This window comes from Paramormyrops kingsleyae, chromosome 1, assembly GCF_048594095.1.
Source record: "Paramormyrops kingsleyae isolate MSU_618 chromosome 1, PKINGS_0.4, whole genome shotgun sequence".
NCBI lineage: Eukaryota > Metazoa > Chordata > Actinopteri > Osteoglossiformes > Mormyridae > Paramormyrops > Paramormyrops kingsleyae.
The window spans coordinates 636,194-659,657 of NC_132797.1; the positions used below are offsets into that span (position 1 = coordinate 636,194).

General features: G+C 46.3%; 1 protein-coding gene across 6 annotated transcripts in view; it reads right to left on the reverse strand.

Moving 5' to 3' along the window:
- LOC111854601 (forkhead box protein P2-like) overlaps nt 1–23,464 on the reverse strand; it is a 110,652-nt gene that overhangs the window by 6,172 nt on the left and 81,016 nt on the right. For all 6 annotated transcript variants that reach the window (XM_072711110.1, XM_072711062.1, XM_072711000.1 and 3 more), the window contains 8 exons: nt 21,414–21,501; nt 20,280–20,363; nt 11,501–11,702; nt 9,962–10,038; nt 9,744–9,845; nt 6,201–6,322; nt 5,748–5,817; nt 2,592–2,755 (listed from right to left, as the gene is read on the reverse strand). In XM_072711110.1, the coding sequence (XP_072567211.1) occupies nt 2,592–2,755; nt 5,748–5,817; nt 6,201–6,322; nt 9,744–9,845; nt 9,962–10,038; nt 11,501–11,702; nt 20,280–20,363; nt 21,414–21,501 (909 nt within the window). The remainder of the gene's footprint in view (nt 1–2,591; nt 2,756–5,747; nt 5,818–6,200; nt 6,323–9,743; nt 9,846–9,961; nt 10,039–11,500; nt 11,703–20,279; nt 20,364–21,413; nt 21,502–23,464) is intronic.

A 23,464-nucleotide genomic window follows, 5' to 3' on the forward strand; every position in this document is an offset into this window, starting at 1 on the left:
GTGTATGTGTAAACCACAAACTAGAAAAATAGGTATAAATTAGTTCCTACAGTAAGATAATGGGGTGTCTAACAAGTATCAAGCATTACAAAAATAAATGCTACAAATTTCAAAATGCCACTTTACGGGGCAGGACAGCTATGGGTGATGGACGTGCTGAGAATATGTGAAGGCAAAGTGGGCTGAGCGTTGTGAATGCCTGAACATCTGCGACTATCGGAGAAACTGCGAGAGGGGGAATTCTGTGAAGGCAAAGTGGGCTGAGCGTTGCGAGTGCCTGAACATCTGCGACTATCGGAGAAACTGCGAGAGGGGGAATTCTGTGAAGGCAAAGTGGGCTGAGCGTTGCGAGTGCCTGAACATCTGCGACTATCGGAGAAACTGCGAGAGGGGGAATTCTGTGAAGGCAAAGTGGGCTGAGCGTTGTGAGTGCCTGAACATCTGCGACTATCGGAGAAACTGCGAGAGGGGGAATTCTGTGAAGGCAAAGTGGGCTGAGCGTTGTGAGTGCCTGAACATCTGCGACTATCGGAGAAACTGCGAGAGGGGGAATTCTGTGAAGGCAAAGTGGGCTGAGCGTTGTGAGTGCCTGAACATCTGCGACTATCGGAGAAACTGCGAGAGGGGGAATTCTGTGAAGGCAAAGTGGGCTGAGCGTTGTGAGTGCCTGAACATCTGCGACTATCGGAGAAACTGCGAGAGGGGGAATTCTGTGAAGGCAAAGTGGGCTGAGCGTTGTGAGTGCCTGAACATCTGCGACTATCGGAGAAACTGCGAGAGGGGGAATTCTGTGAAGGCAAAGTGGGCTGAGCGTTGTGAGTGCCTGAACTCCTGCGACTATCGGAGAAACTGCAAGAGGGGGAATTCTGTGAAGGCAAAGTGGGCTGAGCGTTGTGAGTGCCTGAACTCCTGCGACTATCGGAGAAACTGCGAGGGGGGCAATTCTGTGAAGGCAAAGTGGGCTGAGCGTTGTGAGTGCCTGAACTCCTGCGACTATCGGAGAAACTGCGAAGGGGGCAATTCTGTGAAGGCAAAGTGGGCTGAGCGTTGTGAGTGCCTGAACTCCTGCAGCTGCAATGATGTCATGTCAGTGAAAATGAGAAGAGGAACATGAATGACGGCAATGAGAACAAAAACATGAGGGATGCTTTACATATAGTAATAATCCATCCAACAATTCACCCAATATGGGGCAAATAATTATTTATTATTATTATATCCATCCATCTTCTATACCTGCTTGTCCTATGCAAGGTTGCGTGGGTATGTACTCAAGTCAAGTACACGGTGCCAACCCATTGCAGATAATAATAATAATAATAATAATAATAATAATAATAATGATGATAATAATAATAATAATAATAATAATAATCTCCCTAGTTGACTGTGACAGTCACAGAATATTATTAGCATGATAAATATTTAGACCCAGTTCACTAGGGCATTGAAATAGGGTCACAGAATATATTGTAAAATAGTTAACATAAATGATTTCCAGCCCATTGCACTAATACTAGACAATAATCCATCTGTAGATGTGTGCGTTGTAATAACCTGGTTATCTGGTTGCAGCCTCTGCTGTGATTCGAAATTTGGTTCATTTATGAGCCTAGTTAAACAACTAGACAGATTTAGATACATCAGGCTGCGATACTGCCGATGCTGTGCAGAGCCTCTGAATCCTCCTTCATTCCAGCGTGTCGGATTAGCATACGCGCTAAAGCAGAGTGCGGCTCGGTCACCGTGACCTGCACGTGCTGCAACAGAGTGTCCTATTAAGCGAACTGGAAGCAGCTTTATTTAGTCTTTAAAGATATTCAAGGACATGTTCTGTGTGAGACTCCTACATGAGTCATATACATAACTGGGTCACCTGGGTGAGGAATTTTATATGGATGGGTCATCAGCAGGTCATCAAGAGACATAAGTGAAAATCAGTGCATTAGAAGCAAGCAGTACAGGATGTGTAGCCCAGCCAAATTCATCTGTTCAGGCCGAGTCTATGTAAATTTCACCACTGGACTATCGCCATCTGGGCCCAGAGAGAAAGGCTGTAATCTAGTGAACACCCATGGCCATCTTCCTCAGGGTGGTAAACACAGACCACCAGCATGTCTGAATCTGACATTCCCTACAAACACGTCTCTAAAACCCACAAGGCATCAATTTTTAATAGTCTTCCTATCTCCACTCCATTAAAAAAGATGGAACGGCAAAGATTTTAAAAGTAATTAATGACACAGTTGGATGCTAAATATTAATAGGAACAGTCTTACATAAAATATAACATCCAGACCCCCACAATGCTGACATCAGAGTAATTAAAAGTAAATCTGTAATGACCCCTGATTATAGGTTAGTCTGAAACAATAGGTTTCCTTTTAATGGATGTATTTTTAGATCCACATATTACCCTACAGACCTTAACTGGCCAATTTTCCTACCAGTAAAAGTGAAAATGACATAAGTGTTACAAATGTAATCAACAGACAGGTGCCATGGTCAGCTGATGCATGGTGAACAAAGTAAACCAAATAAGACATTATGTGTTGCGCTGTGGGGATGGGGAGGCCCAGAGCTTCACTCACATGAGTGCGTGTGGAGAGTAGCAGGGGCTGCTGTGCCCATTGCTGTCCAAGTGATCCAGCGAACCGTTGAGGTCCTCGTGCGCTGCCTGGAGCAGACCAGTGGAGCTGCCACTCATAAAGTTGGGGCTCCCCAAGAGGGGGAGGTTACTCTCAGCTAAGGCGGCCTGTGGGGTGGACAGTAGGAACAGTGTGAGGAAAACAGGAAACAGAGATACAAAAGCACTGAGGTGGACAAGGAGGGACAATGTGAGTGAGAAGGGAAATGGAGACAGAAAAGCATAGGGGACAAGGAGAAACAGGGAGGGACAATATTTGCAAGACAGAAAATAGAGACTCAAAAGCATTGGGGAGGACAGAGAAAGACAGGGAGAGACAATGTGAGCGAGACAGAAAATAGAGACACAAAAGCATAGGGGAGGACAGGGAAAGACAGGGAGAGACAATGTGAGCGAGACAGAAAATAGAGACTCAAAAGCATTGGGGAGGACAGAGAAAGACAGGGAGAGACAATGTGAGCGAGACAGAAAATAGAGACTCAAAAGCATTGGGGAGGACAGGGAAAGACAGGGAGAGACAATGTGAGCGAGACAGAAAATAGAGACACAAAAGCATTGGGAGGACAGGGAAAGACAGGGAGAGACAATGTGAGCGAGACAGAAAATAGAGACACAAAAGCATTGGGAGGACAGGGAAAGACAGGGAGAGGCAATGTGAGCGAGACAGAAAATAGAGACTCAAAAGCATTGGGGAGGACAGAGAGAGACAGGGAGAGACAATGTGAGCGAGACAGAAAATAGACACAAAAGCATAGGGGAGGACAGGGAAAGACAAGGAGAGACAATGTGAGCGAGACAGAAAATAGAGACTCAAAAGCATAGGGGAGGACAGGGAAAGACAGGGAGAGACAATGTGAGCGAGACAGAAAATAGAGACACAAAAGCATTGGGGAGGACAGGGAAAGACAGGGAGAGACAATGTGAGCGAGACAGAAAATAGAGACTCAAAAGCATTGGGGAGGACAGAGAGAGACAGGGAGAGACAATGTGAGCGAGACAGAAAATAGAGACTCAAAAGCATTGGGGAGGACAGAGAGAGACAGGGAGAGACAATGTGAGCGAGACAGAAAATAGAGACACAAAAGCATTGGGGAGGACAGGGAAAGACAGGGAGAGACAATGTGAGCGAGACAGAAAATAGAGACACAAAAGCATTGGGGACGACAGAGAGAGACAGGGAGAGACAATGTGAGCGAGACAGAAAATAGAGACTCAAAAGCATTGGGAGGACAGAGAGAGACAGGGAGAGACAATGTGAGCGAGACAGAAAATAGAGACTCAAAAGCATTGGGGAGGACAGGGAAAGACAGGGAGAGACAATGTGAGCGAGACAGAAAATAGAGACACAAAAGCATTGGGAGGACAGAGAGAGACAGGGAGAGACAATGTGAGCGAGACAGAAAATAGACACAAAAGCATAGGGGAGGACAGGGAAAGACAATGTGAGCGAGACAGAAAATAGACACAAAAGCATAGGGGAGGACAGGGAAAGACAGGGAGAGTCAATGTGAGCGAGACAGAAAATAAAGACTCAAAAGCATAGGGGAGGACAGGGAAAGACAGGGAGAGACAATGTGAGCGAGACAGAAAATAGAGACTCAAAAGCATTGGGGAGGACAGGGAAAGACAGGGAGAGACAATGTGAGCGAGACAGAAAATAGAGACTCAAAAGCATTGGGGAGGACAGAGAGAGACAGGGAGAGACAATGTGAGCGAGACAGAAAATAGAGACTCAAAAGCATTGGGGAGGACAGAGAGAGACAGGGAGAGACAATGTGAGCGAGACAGAAAATAGAGACTCAAAAGCATAGGGGAGGACAGAGAGAGACAGGGAGAGACAATGTGAGCGAGACAGAAAATAGAGACTCAAAAGCATTGGGGAGGACAGGGAAAGACAGGGAGAGACAATGTGAGCGAGACAGAAAATAGAGACTCAAAAGCATAGGGGAGGACAGAGAGAGACAGGGAGAGACAATGTGAGCGAGACAGAAAATAGAGACACAAAAGCATTGGGGAGGACAGAGAGAGACAGGGAGAGACAATGTGAGCGAGACAGAAAATAGAGACACAAAAGCATTGGGGAGGACAGAGAGAGACAGGGAGAGACAATGTGAGCGAGACAGAAAATAGAGACACAAAAGCATTGGGGAGGACAGAGAGAGACAGGGAGAGACAATGTGAGCGAGACAGAAAATAGAGACACAAAAGCATTGGGGAGGACAGAGAGAGACAGGGAGAGACAATGTGAGCGAGACAGAAAATAGAGACACAAAAGCATTGGGAGGACAGGGAAAGACAGGGAGAGACAATGTGAGCGAGACAGAAAATAGAGACTCAAAAGCATAGGGGAGGACAGAGAGAGACAGGGAGAGACAATGTGAGCGAGACAGAAAATAGAGACACAAAAGCATTGGGAGGACAGGGAAAGACAGGGAGAGACAATGTGAGGCATCTGCTAACTTACAGGCTCAGCTGAAGGCCCAGGACCTGCAGTAACCCTATCCCTATCCCTAACCCTAACCCTAACCCCAGATTTCTCCCCCATAAAATGAGCCAAATAGCTCTTTGCCTCTTAGGATGAAACTTCAGCTAAGCAACATAAGGATACTAAAAAAACATGGAGACAAATACAATTCCCTGCCTTGAAGCTATAATACATGATGAAGCTAATTAAACTAATTATACAGTGCAAAACATGGTCTTTCTGTCTGATACATCAGTATCGCCTGTCTCAGTACTTCTTTCAAGTTTTTCAAAGTCTTTTATAATGGGCTTGAAATAGATGATATGCTCACCAGCAGTTATGCAAAATGTTCCCCAAGACAAGACAAACATGAACAATTTTCCATTTACACTTGGAAAAACTAAAATCAGTTACAAGCATGAATTTGGTAACTGTGAACTGAAGATGCAGTTCCAACCTCAGCCACAGGGGGCCCTTATCTCCCTTATGACAGCAAGAACAGTGCTTAGTCTGACTCCCTCCCAACGCCACCCCGCCCCAGGTACGGAGCTCAGCTGTCCATCCACCCCTACACCACAAGAGCCTCAAAAGGATAATATTCTGTCCTGGGGGTCCACAGGAGACCCCACCAGTTACCTGTAAGCTTGCGTTGAGTGCTGCTCCGTAACCCAGACTGGGGGGCAGGGTCTTCACTAGCGTGGGGCTCCTGTAAATCCACAGCAGACAGACATGGCACCTCATACATTTGGAAAACGTCAATTTATGATGCATTTACAGTGCAGCTGCACTGCTGAGGAAGGCAGCCTAACCCAAGATATCCAGGGAAAGTTCACAGTGAGCTCATACAGTGCAGAATGAAGTACAATGTGAGCACAAAGTAGGGAGCACAATGTGCATAAGAACAGTAAAGATAAAAAAGGAACCATTCTTAATCATAAACTGGAAGGTTACACTTTTTGATTGAAGAATATGTTGCTGAGAATTCAGATATTTCTCCCGCTCACCAATTCTTCCTCTGACAGTGTATGCCCTCCCCCTCCCCCACCCCCTCCCCCAAACCCTTGTTAGAGTGTCACGGGCAGCACCCACCCCGTTATCTTCTGTGACCTCCGTTTCTGGTACTCCATCTCGTCCACGGTCCACACAGCACCCTTCACATTCTCCACACGCACAAAGCATTTGTGCAGGCTGAGGTTGTGCCGCACGGCATTCTGGGTATGTGGAGGTTCATTTTAGTGTAAAAACCTTTTTTTCCCCTTTGTGCAAGCACACCTTCATTTTTCAAGAAATGCTTAAATATGAACATGTATTATTTTGGGAAAGCAGTTTTATTTGTAACAAAAATTTAGGCAAGAATTAAGCCACAGATACACTATTCATAAAAAATACATTAAAATAAAAATGCAAAAATTAAAAATAAAAAGTACAAAAATCTGTAAGTCTCAGCAAAGAAATGACTTTTCAATGATCTTGTAAAAAACACATACCGTCATTATGTCTTACAAAATTACAGTTTGTATAAATTTGCTATTTGCAATACACTTTCCATATATATGCAAATGATCCTAATTAAAATATCAAAGACATTTCATAAAATATCAACCTATTGTTTCATTTCAGGGACATTTCAGTCATAATTCCATGTCTGGGAAGAGCTGGTTTTGCTCATAGGGAGGAAATCCATAAAAACTCATAAGCACATCTCACATCTGACCTGAAAACCAAGGATTTGATTGATCTTAATGCCCATGGCTCTGAATATGATCATTTTAATATTAATGAGCAAATGAGCAGTTTTATTATGCATGCTATATAGTTAGAACTAATAAGCTTTTCAGAATGAGGGCTGGGTCCCAGCTGGACTGATGAGTTCAGGCTCACATATTAAATCACCTTTCATATCTTTGTAAAATCTCTCCCACTTAATCACATGACTGGTCCACAGCACGTCCCTCTTTTAATACTCTATAAAACAAATGTGACACCCACATGTAAATATAACTAATTACATTTTATTGTGCATGTGAACTGTACATTCCCTGATCTTTGCAATGCATGTAAAATGTGTGAAACACAAACAATGCTATTTTAATAAATATTAACTCTATATGCATATATTCTGAAGCTTGAGCTTAGCTGAACAAACAAACACACCTGATGGTTCCCCAGCATTAAAGAAAGCAAGCAAACATCTCGTAAACAAAGGCAGTTTTGTTTTTTCTGGTGCCCCAACCTAAAAGTTACATTGCCCCCCCCAACCCAAATGTTTCAAAAACTAAATAAATAGCTAGTGTGTATAGTCCGAAGATGGTAGCTAGCTGGTTTGGCATCTCCTAAATAAATGCATTCATTTAATATTTAATTTAATGACTATTTGTAGCTAATGGGGGGCTTTTGGGGGCCCCATGTGAACGCGTGGTGTGAGATGTGATAAACACTACCTAAGGTAGACAAATCCCTCTGCTCACCAGCATCTCCTGCCTTCAGACCCAGGTTCATTCACAATAGCTAATCTGGCACCAAGAAACCCCCCAAATCCCGATTTGTACCCCTCCTCCCGTCCATCCATCCATCCATTTTCCAACCCGCTTGTCCTACTAGGTTGCGGGGAGTCCGGAGCCTATCCCGGAAGCAATGGGCACGAGGCAGGGAACAACCCAGGACAGAGGGCCAGCCCATCGCAGGGCACACTCACACACCATTCACGCACACCTATGGGCAATTTAGTAACTCCAATTAGCCTCAGCATGTCTTTGGACTGTGGAGGGAAACCGGAGTACCCGGAGGAAACCCCACGACGACACGAGGAGAACATGCAAACTCCACACACATGTGAACCCCTCCCCCCGCCATGTCTTAAATAGCTACTGGCTACTTGACATGTCAGTGCTTGACTCTAGGTCATTTCTACCTCAGAGTTCTCTTATCTAGTTACCCTTCTACAAAGAGAAAGATGTAGGAAATATCTCTTTAGGCATAGGTGGAGTCTGATATTTGCACTTTGGGGAACATGAACAAAACCCCACATCCTGTTTACCTTATGTGCTAATGCAGGAATCTGATGCACGCATTACCTATCATTCTGTCTACCTATAGTGCTTAATTAGTGCTGGAGCTCAGCCCCGGGACCCTGCCTCCGAGCAGCCTGGGCTCCGCCACCTCAAACGCTACACCCAGTGTAATTAAACTGAACATTAACATCGGGTAACCTTTAGAATAAATGCAAAATGAACTAAAGAAATGTCCACCCATCCATCCATCCATTGTCCAACCTGCTTATCCTTCTGAGTCACAGGGGGTCTGGAGCCTATCCTGGAAGCTACAGGCATGAGGCAGGGAACAACCCTGGATGGGGGCCAGCCCATCACAAGGCAGGCACACACACACGCACACATGCACACCTAAGGGCAATTTAGCAACTCCAATTAGCCTCAGCATGTCTTTGGACTGTGCAAACTCCACACACATGTGACCCAAGCAGAGACTTGAACCCAGGTCCCAGAGGTGTGAGGCAACAGTGCTAACCACTGCACCACCATGCCGCCCCCCTACAGAAATGTATATTTCTAAAATTGTTTGTCTTGTGTGATTTTTTTAAATACATCGGCCTAAATTAGAATGTTTCGCTTATCTGACTCGATTTCAAAGGGACAAACTGCACCATGCATGTGCAGAAAAATCAATTTTTTGGCCACTAAAATAAACAAGGTTACATGCTCGGTTGTCACAGCAAAATAATTAAAATAAAATGCAGAAAAGACAGTAATATGTACAATTTCTTTGAAAAAGCAGAGACAGTGTGGAGAGGAGCAGCGCTTGTGGATGCTAATGCTAATGAGAACAAGCAGAGACAGTGAGGAGAGGAGCAGCGCTTGTGGACGCTAATGCTAATGAGAACAAGCAGAGACAGCAAGGAGAGGAGCAGCGTTTCTGGACGCTAATGCTAATGAGAACAAGCAGAGAGAGCGAGGAGAGGAGCAGCGCTTGTGGATGCTAATGCTAATGAGAACAAGCAGAGACAGTGAGGAGAGGAGCAGCGTTTGTGGACGCTAATGCTAATGAGAACAAGCAGAGAGAGCGAGGAGAGGAGCAGCGTTTGTGGACGCTAATGCTAATGAGAACAAGCAGAGAGAGCGAGGAGAGGAGCAGCGTTTGTGGACGCTAATGTTAATGAGAACAAGCAGAGAGAGCGAGGAGAGGAGCAGCGTTTGTGGACGCTAATGCTAATGAGAACAAGCAGAGAGAGTGAGGAGAGGAGCAGCGTTTGTGGACGCTAATGCTAATGAGAACAAGCAGAGAGAGTGAGGAGAGGAGCAGCGTTTGTGGAAGCTGAAAAGTTTGATGTAACAAATGTGGCATTGTTATGTATTTAAGAAACTAACAGAACACTATTGTTGTTAAATATTGATTTGCGTGTATGACAGCAGGGTGGTCTTTTTGAGCTCTGGCACCTCACAAGTTCACAGCATTGCCTACAGGGTACCAACAAACTGCTTATGCAAATGCAGAAAGTGCCAGCATAGAACACGCTGGTCTTGCCAATTAATTACAACTTCAGCTCAGGCGACTGGACTGAAAAGGGGGCAAAGTTCTAATAAAAAAGGTATATTTAGGAGATGACAGAGGACCCACCTTCCATGTTGCAGCGTTGCGTCTGAAGTAGGCAAAGGTGCGTGTGAACCAGCTATATATCTCATTTAGTGTTAGCTGCCAATCAGATGATTCCATGATGGCCTGAAGAGGGACAGCGGCAAAATAACAGGCAGGGGCCACACTATCTCCAAACTGCCATTCTTAAGCTAGCAATTCATTTTTAATCTCATCAGAGAGACGATTTATTTCCCACTTACCTGCCTTATGAGCGTTGCATATGTAAATGGTGGCCTAACATCTGCATTCTTGTAAAATTCATAGTTTGGGGCGATCTCTGGAGGAAGAGAAACATTGGGTCATCCTCTTCACTTATTCTAGCCCTTTAGGTACAAAAATCATTTTCGATTTATTATACAAAAAAAGAAAAAACAACAACAGGTAAGCCTATGTCTACATAAGTGTATTATGTTTTAATTAATCCACGTCATTAGAAATCTCCAGCATTTATGCAGGAACAGGAATTAAATTAGACCCATGTAGATACTGTGTATGACTTTGAATAATCTACGCCCTACAAAGTGATGAGCAATCCTAAGTAAACATAAATATCAAAGAGGACATATTTAAATTCATGAGCTCATGCAAACATTCACTGAATGTATTAATGTCTCCATAGGTAAAATCAGCATAACAATATAGTATGCATAGTATATGTATGTGCATAGTACAGTGAGTCCCTGGGCTAGGAATGTCAGGCTTATGGACAACTTACACTTACAGACGGACTGCCATAAAGCCTGTTAAATTAAACATTCAGGTTATTAATGGTTCATAATAATGAACGCACAGCACTTTGTGACGTTCATGAAAAGATTGCATGGCTACGCCAGTTCATCGGCTCAAGGTACAGTACTTGTATTTACTTTTATCATTATTATTATTATTATTATTATTATTATTATTATTATTATTATTATGTGCTGTAGCATTATTGATCCTACCTACAGACTTCATCGGATTTCATTGGTGACCTGGGAACTGCCTGTATACACATGTAACATATGTGCCTAGCATATACTAAATTGAGTTTATGTTTACTAATATACTGTATGTGCATAGTATACAGATGCACATTTGCATATATGTACACACACACACCCATGTATGTATGAATACACACACATGCACACGCACACTCATATATAAGGTATTCATATTTTTGACCAAGTACCTGAGTTACTGCCTACTTTCTTAGGTTTTGCTATGTAGTACCAGGTTGAACCCCCTTGGTCTCCTGAGCCATTTGAAGGCTGGACTAGTTATGCATTCAGAGAGGCCTTTCTGCACACTGCTGTAGCACTGCACTGTTATTGTGTCACTTGTGACCTTCCTGTTAGCTTTAATGAGATTGGCTGGATGTTTCTCTTTATCACAGCAGTCTCTGCCACTGTAGTACCAGAAAATCCCAGGAGGGCGGCAGTGTCTGACATGCTGGGAGCACCCTGGCAGTCACCAACAATCACAGCACATTTAAAATCCTTTAGATGTTAGACTTCTCATGCTTAGCCATACAGTAACCCTGCCTACATGATGTATTTGTTCAGTTTCAGGCACATGCTTTGTTGCTTGTAGGAGCAGGATGTTCACCTTAAAGAGCAGCTGTAATAATTATATATACGGCAGAAACTCATGCTATAAATGAATGAATGATAACAGAAAAGTTGCCTTAAAAATCATGGTATTAGGGATACGCCAGGCTGCCCTATGGTTTGCTCCTGGTTTGTGGATCACGCTACCTGAGGACATGGAGATGGAGAACTTGTCTGAGTGGCGCCTGCGCATGGCCCCCATGCTGGGCAGGCTGGCAGGACTGAGAACTGGGGGCACCTGGGTCATCGGGGTGACCGGGGCAGTCGGGGTGGTGGGTGCGGGGGGTGCATTCGGGGGGGGAGCCGACGGCAGGTTCTTAGTCATGCTGACGTTAGACACCAGATTCAGCTGTGGTGGTCCATGAGAGGAAAGGGACAGAAAACAAGGTGAGCTCTGCTACTTAAAAAACACAGGTTCGAAAACCATAAATCCATATTCCCATCAGCAAGCAATTATCCAGTTACATTAACCGAAAATTATCGTGATATTCTGCAGCTTTATCCAACATGTCTTCATCCTGCTTTGTTCTGTACGACCATATGAGTTCACCTCCTAATGGACACTCTGCTCTGGCTGAAGAGCAGAGGAGAGGAGCAGCGTTTGTGGATTATAATGCTAATATGATCTTCAAATTCAAATCTGCTGGTAAAAGCAGCATTGTTTCCCCGCCATTTTTAACCGGTAAATAAAGCATGTGGATTTTATAGTCTTGAGTGAAATTCCACACGTGTTAATTGATGGTAATGGTAAGATTCAATGCTTATTGGGGGGGGCATGGATTTCCATCTCACACCGACATTCTGAGATTGCAGGTATGAGATGGAGTGATTTCTGGAGTGCTGCGAGGCAGAGGCACTGTAAAGGAGGGGAAAGTTGGGATGATTCCAAGGGCCCTCAAGTGACTGGGACCCTAAAAGTTTGGTCTGGGTTGGGGACCCAATATGATAAGCCTTCATGGGACAGAAAATCTGTAGTGGCACACCTGCTGTGAGACAACGTGCCCTTATCTCATGAAAGGTAAGCGAGGCCTTGCCAAGAAACACCAATCTCTCTCTCTCTCTCACACACACACACACACACACACACAAAGACATAAACACAGACACACAAAATGACTGAGCCAACTGCCAGCTACTTTTCAGCACAGCTCACGGTACATTATTCACAGTTTATACATTAGTATTTGAAGAATGGCACAGCTGTATTTACAAATTGTTACCCCTTAGGGGAGCTTTGCACTCTGGGTAAGATCAAGCACTGTAATGAAAATAGCAGTTGAAGACGTATACAAAAAAAAAGAAAGTGAAATCTGGTTGCTGTCTGAGAAAAGCCCTCTCCCGACCCCCACCTCATTTGTCAGCACAAGCAGGGGCTCCTGTAACAGGATGAAAATAAACTCAGAGCTGATTGATCATGCTTTGTGGGAGTGCCTCATATGCACACACACCCACCATGAATGGGCCGATCTGTTCGTGAGTTCAGGGAATTAACATATGAAAACTGATTATTAAATTCTCGGTTTGTTCATTTTGGGAATCGTGCCAGCGCTACTGTAACGAGCATGCCCTTTCCCTTCCTGGTATTCCACACCCCCTACTGCCCCACACGATGTTACCCTGCTGGATCACCCAGTGCATCCTCCAGTTGGGACACCTTTGTTACTCTGCTGGATCACATAGTGGATCATCAAATACTCCAGTCCGGACACTTTTGTTACCCTGCCAGATCACCCAGTGGGTCCTCCAGCTAGGGTTCCTTTGCTATCCTGCTGGATCACCCAATGGATCCTCCAGTGGGAACACCTTTGTTTCCTTGCTGGATCACACAGTGGGGATCCACCAGCCAGGAAACCTTTATAAACCTGCTATTTGCATAACCAGTTGACAGCTATACCTAGCTGTGCTGCACACGTGTTGCCAAAGCGTCTCACAGGTAGGGATCCGCTACTGACATGTCCCACAGTGCTTTATGTCTCATGTGCTGCATGACACTCTTTGCTGGCTGCTTACTCTTGCATCACTTGTCTTTGACTTTGTTTTCTACGTTTTGGGCAAATGGCCGATCAGCCCTCGGCCATCTCTCTTTAACGAGGAATAATAACGGCAGATGCCAAAAGTTTTTCTGGCCTTATACCCCACTAACATGACACTAAGTCGGCTCAGCCCTCGTGGGTTTCACGTGACTGTGGGATGAACATGGCAGGGGGCTGACAGCACCGGTAAGCACCACTTATCAGCCTATTGAAAGCACGACTGAGAGCTAACAGCCAATGGACAACACTGTAAGCGAGGAATCGTTTCTGCAGCGGATATTTTTAGCATATGTTAAATGGGTATTTTACACCACTAAGTACAACGTAACAACTCCATTTTTAAACTGCTCGTTACCATTCTGTTTTAATTGCTTGCCATCAAATGCAATTAGCAATTCTTTCAGGTGTGCCTTATTTAAAGAGAAGCCTCGTGTATATTGCTCATTCATATGCAGTTGCCGATCAGGGGCTGAAAACTCTTCATTAGTGGAGATGTAACCACACTGTTGGAGATCTGGGGGAAAAATGCTGATTGTGTAATTAATTGGGAGTGAGAGGAATGAAGCTGTAGATTCCTGATGGAATTATAGGGTAATTATCTATCATATGATTATCTACTTTATGCAATGGGAAGTGATGAGGAAAATGATCCTATTAAAATAAGAATCATATTTCCACCGCCGCTATACACCAGTCTTCTTGTCCAGATAATATTTACATGATACAATCAAATAAATACTTAAAGATATCAGTCAGACAAATCCAGCTGAAGCCCTGTGCATCATGCTCTGCGCAGGTGTCATGTTTGAAGTCCACGCCATGTCAGCAAGGTCTGGCTGGCTGTTCGACAGCTGGAGCCTTAGTTGTTAATAACCTACATTGTTATCTGATGTCTCTCTTTAAACTCCACAGAGCTGCAAATGCTGCTATGGTAACACAGCCAAAAACAGCCCCTGCTGGCCAGAGAGTTGTTTTCCACATTCTAGATGAGCGAGTTGGGTCAAAACATGTAGAGAAGTCTAACAGCTATGATAAGTGACCACTGCCATGGATATACCACACTATTACAACTGAACTCTGTTGGGTACACACATCCATCCATCCATCCATCCATTCATTCATCCCAGGGCTGGCTCTACATTTAGAATTTTTCTACATTTATCCTACTTCCGCCTATAGGTAGAGCCAGCCCTGTTTCTGCCTATGACTACAGTTAACCATGTTTCTGCCTATGGGTAGAGCCAGCCCCGTTTCTGCCTATGGCTACAGTTAACCATATTTCTGCCTATAGACAGAGCCAGTACCATTTCCTCCTATGCCTTCAGTCGACCCCATTTCTGCCTATGGTTACGGTCGGCCCTGTTTCCACCTATGTCTATAGTTGGCCTTGTTTCTGCCTATAGACTGAGCCAGTCCCATTTCCACCTATGCCTGTAGTCAACCCCATTTCTATCTATGGTTACGGTCGGCCCTGTTTCCACCTATGGCTAAAGCCGACCATATTTCCACCAATGGCTGGAGCCAAACCCGTTTCTGCCTGTGGTTACATTCTGCCTATAGCTATAGCCGTCCCCGTTTCTGCCTATAGCTAGAGGCAGCTCTGTTTCTTCCTGTGGCTAGAGCTGGCCATGTTTCTGCCTATGGCTACAGTTAACCATGTTTCTGCCTGTAGCTACAGTCGGCCATGTTTCTGCCTATGGCTACAGTCGGCCATGTTTCTTCCTGTGGCTAGAGCTGGCCATGTTTCTGCATATGGATACAGTTGGCCATGTTTCTGCCTATGGCTAGAGCCAGCCATGTTTTTGCCTATAGCTAGAGCCGGCCATGTTTCTGCCTATAGCTAGAGCTGGCCCCGTTTATGCCTATGGCTACAGTTAACCATGTTTTTGCCTATAGCTAGAGCCGGCCATGTTTCTGCCTATAGCTAGAGCTGGCCCCGTTTATGCCTATGGCTACAGTTAACCATGTTTCTGCCTGTAGCTACAGTCGGCCATGTTTCTGCCTATGGCTAGAGCTGGCCCTGTTTCTGCCTATGGCTACAGTCAGCCATGTTTCTGCCTATGACTACAGTCGGCCGTGTTTCTGCCTATGGCTACAGTCAGCCATGTTTCTGCCTTTGGCTACAGTCGGCCATGTTTCTGCCTATGGCTAGAGCTGGCCATGTTTCTGCATATGGATACAGTCGGCCATGTTTTTGCCTATAGCTACAGTCGGCCATGTTTCTGCCTTTGGCTACAGTCGGCCATGTTTCTGCCTATAGCTGGAGCCGGCTATGTTTCTACCTATGGCTACAGTTGGCCATGTTTCTGCCTGTAGCTACAGTCGGTCATGTTTCTGCCTATGGCTAGAGCCGGCCCTGTTTCTGCCTGTGGCTACAGTCAGCAATGTTTCTGCCTATAGCTAGAGCCGACCATATTTCTTCCGGCGGCTATAGTCGGCCATGTTTTTGTCTATGGCTAGAGCTGGCCGTGTTTCTGCCTATAGCTAGAGCCGGCCATGTTTCTGCCTATAGCTAGAGACAGCTCTGTTTCTTCCTGTGGCTACAGTAGGCCATGTTTCTGCCTATGGGTAGAGCCAGCCATGTTTCTGCCTATAGCTAGAGCCGGCCATTTTTCTTCCACCGGCAATAGTCGGCCATGTTTTTGCCTATAGCTAGAGCCGGCCATGTTTCTGCCTATGGCTACAGTTAACCATGTTTCTGCCTGTAGCTACAGTCAGCCATGTTTCTGCCTATAGCTAGAGACAGCTCTGTTTCTTCCTGTGGCTACAGTAGGCCATGTTTCTGCCTATGGGTAGAGCCAGCCATGTTTCTGCCTATAGCTAGAGCCGGCCATTTTTCTTCCACCGGCAATAGTCGGCCATGTTTTTGCCTATAGCTAGAGCCGGCCATGTTTCTGCCTATGGCTACAGTTAACCATGTTTCTGCCTGTAGCTACAGTCAGCCATGTTTCTGCCTTTGGCTACAGTCGGCCATGTTTCTGCCTATGACTACAGTCGGCCGTGTTTCTGCCTATGGCTACAGTCAGCCATGTTTCTGCCTTTGGCTACAGTCGGCCATGTTTCTGCCTATGGCTAGAGGCAGCTCTGTTTCTTCCTGTGGCTACAGTTGGCCATGTTTCTGCCTATGGCTAGAGCCAGCCATGTTTTTGCCTATAGCTAGAGCGGGCCATGTTTCTGCCTATAGCTAGAGCTGGCCCCGTTTCTGCCTATGGCTACAGTTAACCATGTTTCTGCCTGTAGCTACAGTCGGCCATGTTTCTGCCTATGGCTAGAGCTGGCCCTGTTTCTGCCTATGGCTACAGTCAGCCATGTTTCTGCCTATGACTACAGTCGGCCGTGTTTCTGCCTATGGCTACAGTCAGCCATGTTTCTGCCTTTGGCTACAGTCGGCCATGTTTCTGCCTATGACTACAGTCGGCCGTGTTTCTGCCTATGGCTACAGTCAGCCATGTTTCTGCCTTTGGCTACAGTCGGCCATGTTTCTGCCTATGGCTAGAGCTGGCCATGTTTCTGCATATGGATACAGTTGGCCATGTTTCTGCCTATGGCTAGAGCCAGCCATGTTTTTGCCTATAGCTAGAGCCGGCCATGTTTCTGCCTATAGCTAGAGCTGGCCCCGTTTCTGCCTATGGCTACAGTTAACCATGTTTCTGCCTGTAGCTACAGTCGGCCATGTTTCTGCCTATGGCTAGAGCTGGCCCTGTTTCTGCCTATGGCTACAGTCAGCCATGTTTCTGCCTATGACTACAGTCGGCCGTGTTTCTGCCTATGGCTACAGTCAGCCATGTTTCTGCCTTTGGCTACAGTCGGCCATGTTTCTGCCTATGGCTAGAGCTGGCCATGTTTCTGCATATGGATACAGTCGGCCATGTTTTTGCCTATAGCTACAGTCGGCCATGTTTCTGCCTTTGGCTACAGTCGGCCATGTTTCTGCCTATAGCTACAGTCGGTCATGTTTCTGCCTATGGCTAGAGCCGGCCCTGTTTCTGCCTGTGGCTACAGTCAGCAATGTTTCTGCCTATAGCTAGAGCCGACCATGTTTCTTCCGGCGGCTATAGTCGGCCATGTTTTTGTCTATGGCTAGAGCTGGCCGTGTTTCTGCCTATAGCTAGAGCCGGCCATGTTTCTGCCTATAGCTAGAGACAGCTCTGTTTCTTCCTGTGGCTACAGTAGGCCATGTTTCTGCCTATAGCTAGAGCCGGCCATTTTTCTTCCACCGGCAATAGTCGGCCATGTTTTTGCCTGTAGCTAGAGCCGGCCATGTTTCTGCCTATGGCTAGAGCTGGCCCCGTTTCTGCCTATGGCTACAGTTAACCATGTTTCTGCCTGTAGCTACAGTCGGCCATGTTTCTGCCTATGGCTAGAGCTGGCCCTGTTTCTGCCTATGGCTACAGTCAGCCATGTTTCTGCCTATGACTACAGTCGGCCGTGTTTCTGCCTATGGCTACAGTCGGCCATGTTTCTGCCTTTGGCTACAGTCGGCCATGTTTCTGCCTATAGCTAGAGCCGGCCATGTTTCTACCTATGGCTACAGTCGGCCATGTTTCTGCCTGTAGCTACAGTCGGTCATGTTTCTGCCTATGGCTAGAGCCGGCCCTGTTTCTGCCTGTGGCTACAGTCAATGTTTCTGCCTATAGCTAGAGCCGACCATGTTTCTTCCGGCGGCTATAGTCGGCCATGTTTTTGTCTATGGCTAGAGCTGGCCGTGTTTCTGCCTATAGCTAGAGCCGGCCATGTTTCTGCCTATAGCTAGAGACAGCTCTGTTTCTTCCTGTGGCTACAGTAGGCCATGTTTCTGCCTATGGGTAGAGCCAGCCCTGTTTCTGCCTATAGCTAGAGCCGGCCATTTTTCTTCCACCGGCAATAGTCGGCCATGTTTTTGTCTATGGCTAGAGCTGGCCATGTTTCTGCCTATGGGTAGAGCCAGCCCTGTTTCTGCCTATAGCTAGAGCCGGCCATTTTTCTTCCACCGGCAATAGTCGACCATGTTTTTCCCTATGGCTAGAGCTGGCCCTGTTTCTGCCTACGGCTAGAGCTGGCCCTGTTTCTGCCTGTAGCTGCAGTTGGTCATGTTTCTGCCTATGGCTAGAGCTGGCCCCGTTTCTGCCTATGGCTACAGTCAGCCATGTTTCTGCCTGTAGCTACAGTCGGTCATGTTTCTGCCTATGGCTAGAGCCGGCCCTGTTTCTGCCTGTGGCTACAGTCAATGTTTCTGCCTATAGCTAGAGCCGACCATGTTTCTTCCGGCGGCTATAGTCGGCCATGTTTTTGTCTATGGCTAGAGCTGGCCGTGTTTCTGCCTATAGCTAGAGCCGGCCATGTTTCTGCCTATAGCTAGAGACAGCTCTGTTTCTTCCTGTGGCTACAGTAGGCCATGTTTCTGCCTATGGGTAGAGCCAGCCCTGTTTCTGCCTATAGCTAGAGCCGGCCATTTTTCTTCCACCGGCAATAGTCGGCCATGTTTTTGTCTATGGCTAGAGCTGGCCATGTTTCTGCCTATGGGTAGAGCCAGCCCTGTTTCTGCCTATAGCTAGAGCCGGCCATTTTTCTTCCACCGGCAATAGTCGACCATGTTTTTCCCTATGGCTAGAGCTGGCCCTGTTTCTGCCTACGGCTAGAGCTGGCCCTGTTTCTGCCTGTAGCTGCAGTTGGTCATGTTTCTGCCTATGGCTAGAGCTGGCCCCGTTTCTGCCTATGGCTACAGTTAACCATGTTTCTGCCTGTAGCTACAGTCGGCCATGTTTCTGCCTATGGCTACAGTCGGCCATGTTTCTGCCTATGGCTACAGTCCGCCGTGTTTCTGCCTGTGGCTACAGTCAGCTATGTTTCTGCCTATAGCTAGAGCCGGCCATGTTTCTTCCGGTGGCTATAGTCGGCCATGTTTTTGTCTATGGCTAGAGCTGGCCATGTTTCTGCCTATGGCTATAGTCGGCCACGTTTTTGTCTATGGCTAGAGCCGGCCGTGTTTTTGCCTATGGCTAGAGCCGGCCGTGTTTTTGCCTATGGCTAGAGCCGGCCGTGTTTTTGCCTATGGCTAGAGCTGGCCGTGTTTTTGCTTATAGATAGAGCCGGCCCTGTTTCTGCTTATGACTAGAGCCGGCCGTGTTTCTGCCTATGGTTAAAGCTGGCCGTGTTTCTGCCTATAGAGTCAGCCATGTTTCTGCCTATAGCTAGATGTTTCTGGTGGCCCTGTTTCAACACCATGGTGAATTCTGAGGGACATTTTGATCAAAATGCAAATTTTACCCCAGACATGGTATTTAACAGTTATATAGTAACATAGTTACATTGCTTTTTTCTCAATCAAAACATTTTTCCACAGACTTTTTTCTGTGTACAAACAGGGTGACTATCACTGTCTCTGAACACTTGTCCCGGGGAGAGTTATGAGGAAGCTAAAAGCCTCTCACAGGCTGCACACGGTAGGGCACACACACCGGGGACAGGTCAGGCCCAGTCCATTGCATGGGCAACACACACAATCATACACTCAAGACCATTTAGGCCACTTTTCCATCACACGCAGAACCCTATTTTTGGTACGGTACTCTAGATACTTTCGCTTTTGCATTGACTTCCGGTTGACTATCCAAATCAAAAGTTCCAGTACCAAAAGTGCCAAACCAGCTGGGGTACTTCTTTGGTACCTCGGTACACTGGGGTGGGACACTGCAGAGTGCGATAGCATAATTGAAGAAGCATTCCAATGTACTATTGCAGGAGGTAAACAAAGCTGCATTTCCCACACAGAGGATGTGCATAAGCATGCTGTGTAAAATCTTTTGACTGAGATACACTGACATAAACTGCATGTTGACACAGACACCCTGGCATTTTTCGCTTGCTGCTGGTCGGTCTCACTCAGTCCTAGTCCCATCGCCACGGACACTCACCGGTTTTGGCGGTGGCTTGGGCTCCGAAGGCCTCATGTGCAAGTGAGCCATCATGGCCTGAAGTCTTTCTCGTTCTTTAGAAAGCTGTGACAAGGGGGAGATGGAAACAGAAAGTGTGGGGCCATTTTTAGCAACAAGCAATGCTGCCATTGTGCCATGGTGATCTGTGCTCTTCTGAGGTACGTACCTCTGGGACCAGTCCTGAATATGCCCAGACTGAGTCCCTGAGACTAGCTTGATTCAGAATGGGGGGGGGGTCGTTTGTACTGCCACGGCGGCTCAGGATAACAAATCACACTTCATCTTTTTTTTTGTCAATAACAGGATTCAGGTCATGGTCTGTGCTGATGGTAACGGGCCTCCAGGCCGCAAATTAGACGGCCGCCGAGTAGCCTGGGGCTGCTAGCTGCAGTGGGGGTGAGGGCTCCTCCAGTCCGTCTCTCCCCTGGAGGTCCGATTAGCGCCCCCCCTGCAGCCCACCATCATCAATATAACTGAGTGACAGGGACTGGGCTTGGGGGCGGAGCAGAGCACGGAGACGACACCGAAGGCTGCGCTGGGTTTCATTAGCCCCCCCCCCAGGCGAGGGAAGGGGTGGCCAGCAGTGGTCATGGGTGAATAAACTAATTCATCAAGGACAGAAGGGTGGGACTTCAGCCCTGGGCAGCCATTAGCAATACTGTGACTATCAAATAAAGACGATCGGGTGACGGCCATCCCATCCTGTCCCAGCCCGATTCCCCGGCCTGCTCTCGGTGTCTGGCTTCCTGCAGGACCCATTCTTTTCAGCAGCTGAGAGATGATGACTAAATACTGGTCAGCAACACACCAAGCTCTTCCTGAAAGACCTGATTTGCTCCTCTGGGGCAAAGTTAGCCATTATAATCCAACAGGAAAGAAGTGTCAAGGTTCAAAGTTGATCCCAGGGGAAATTCGTTAACCCAGCGAGTAACAACGGCACTAATAACAATAAGCAAACAGACCACTATAGACGAGCACTTTGCATAATAACATACCAAAGATGGAAAATCACTAACAAAGAGGTGTATCTCTTAAAATGGAGATATGTCGCTCTGGGTCATAAGAACGGGGAAGGTCCTGCAGTGTGAACTGCGGAGGGTGACAGAGACACACCTGTATCTCCAGCTGCTGCACGACCTGCATCTGGACGCGGCACTGTGCTGTGCTGCGGTCGTCCAGCGCGTGCTCGCTGTTCAGATGCCTGTAAAGGAGGAAGCACTGACGTTAAGGCAGGACCTGCTGAAACCCTCAGAGGAAGACCTCCAAGCAGGGATAGGCTGGTATTAAGGGCATAAGACCACTTCAGAAATAGAAGCAGCTCACTGTGTGTGTGTGTCTGGGTGTGTGAAACTCATCTGTCTGTCATATGGCAGACTGCAGAGGCTGGCTGCAACTGGCACAGACCAGAACCTCAGGTCATGGCAAACATGCCACCACGGTCCCTGGGATCAGTAGATACACAAACTATTTCTGTGTTTTTTTAAATAGCAAATGCCAGCCGACTCAGCTCATGCTGAGCTAAAAACAGCCGGTCAAAGGACAGCGCTTGACGTTCTCGTCCGAGTCAGAGACCCCTGTGCCATTTCTGAGGCTTCTCAGAGCATGCAGGGTCTCATAATGCCCTCTGTTATTATTTCAGGATTCCCAGCAGTCTTAATAAGAATTGTGACACCTGATGGGACAAACCATGTGACACGGTCCAGCCTATCACCTGCCCTCCCTTTTCACTCTGTCGTTTCACTGACCAACTATCACCCAGCCTAATTACACTAATGAATGCGAGAAGGGCCAGGATGCGTGTCACTAAAGATAGGACCCCCCCCCCCCCAGCATGGCAATATCCTGTTCCCACTGACATTTCATTTCTTTAGCAGATGCTTTTATTCAAAGTGACATACAACCAAAGCTGGGGGGAATTAAGGGCCTTTGCAGAACATGTCCCAGCTCTGAGCATCCATGGGACAGCACAAGCTGAACGGCAGAGCACTGCGGAACGTTCCTCCACGCTCCTCACACATACAGTAAGATTCCAGAATTTTCCAATGTTTTAAGTAAAGGCAGAGGTCGAACAAAAAATAAATATGTATTTCTTACTAAGCTTTACATAAAATGCACTGACATTGGGATTCAGTTAACATTCTTTCATTATGTACCATCACGTAAATGATTCAATAACTTTACATAATGTAATATTTATAATATTTAATTGTTTAGGAGATACTGTTACTTGATGACAGAATTTTACAATGTAATGACTGCGTAAACGCAACAGCCCTCCTGGGATTCCAACCTGTTAAAGGTGCACTTACTTTCATAATACACCCCCTACTGGCCAAACAGAATATGTGCAGTAAAGTGCGGCACCACTGTAAACATGCACCTCTGATGAAATCATGGAAACCACAAAACAAGCCAATTATCTAAAGTGCTGACAGACCACCAAAGGCTTGCTCATTCCAGTAGCTGTACCAATTCAAGAGAGAAATACATCCATTTAGCCATGTAACATCTCTGTCAACCTGCAGACGTCCTGCAGAGACCCGTTACCAGCCTGTAGAACATCTGGCTGTCCGGGCACAGACACTGAACTCTGTTTGGTACATGGATTAGAACCTGACATGCAGGTGCGGAGGGGCACACACACAAACACACACATACACACACACACACACACGTAGGGTAAACATATCCTTATGGGGACCGCTCATTCATTTCAATGGGAAAAATGCTAACGCTAACTATGACAACCTTAACCCCCACCCTGCCCTAACCATAACCATAAGTAACCTAACAAAATACAAGAGTTTTTGCATTTTTAGTTTTTTCATAGCAGTCACCGATTTTTATAAAATAGAGTTTTCCCTTATGGGGACCGGTTTCTTGGTCCCCATAAGGGAAAAAAACGGATATTTATCACGTTATGGGGACATTAAGACACATTGGCGTACCTATCTGAATGAGGACCTTCCATTCATTTCTATGGGAAAGACCAACAATGACAAGCTTAACCCCTACCCAACCTTAACCTTAACCATACGTAACCAAACAAAATACAAGTCTTTTGGAATTTTTAGTTTTATGATTGCAGTCACAGATATAATTGAATTTTCCCTTGTGGGGACCGAAATATATACACAAACACAACCCCCTAACACATACCTATG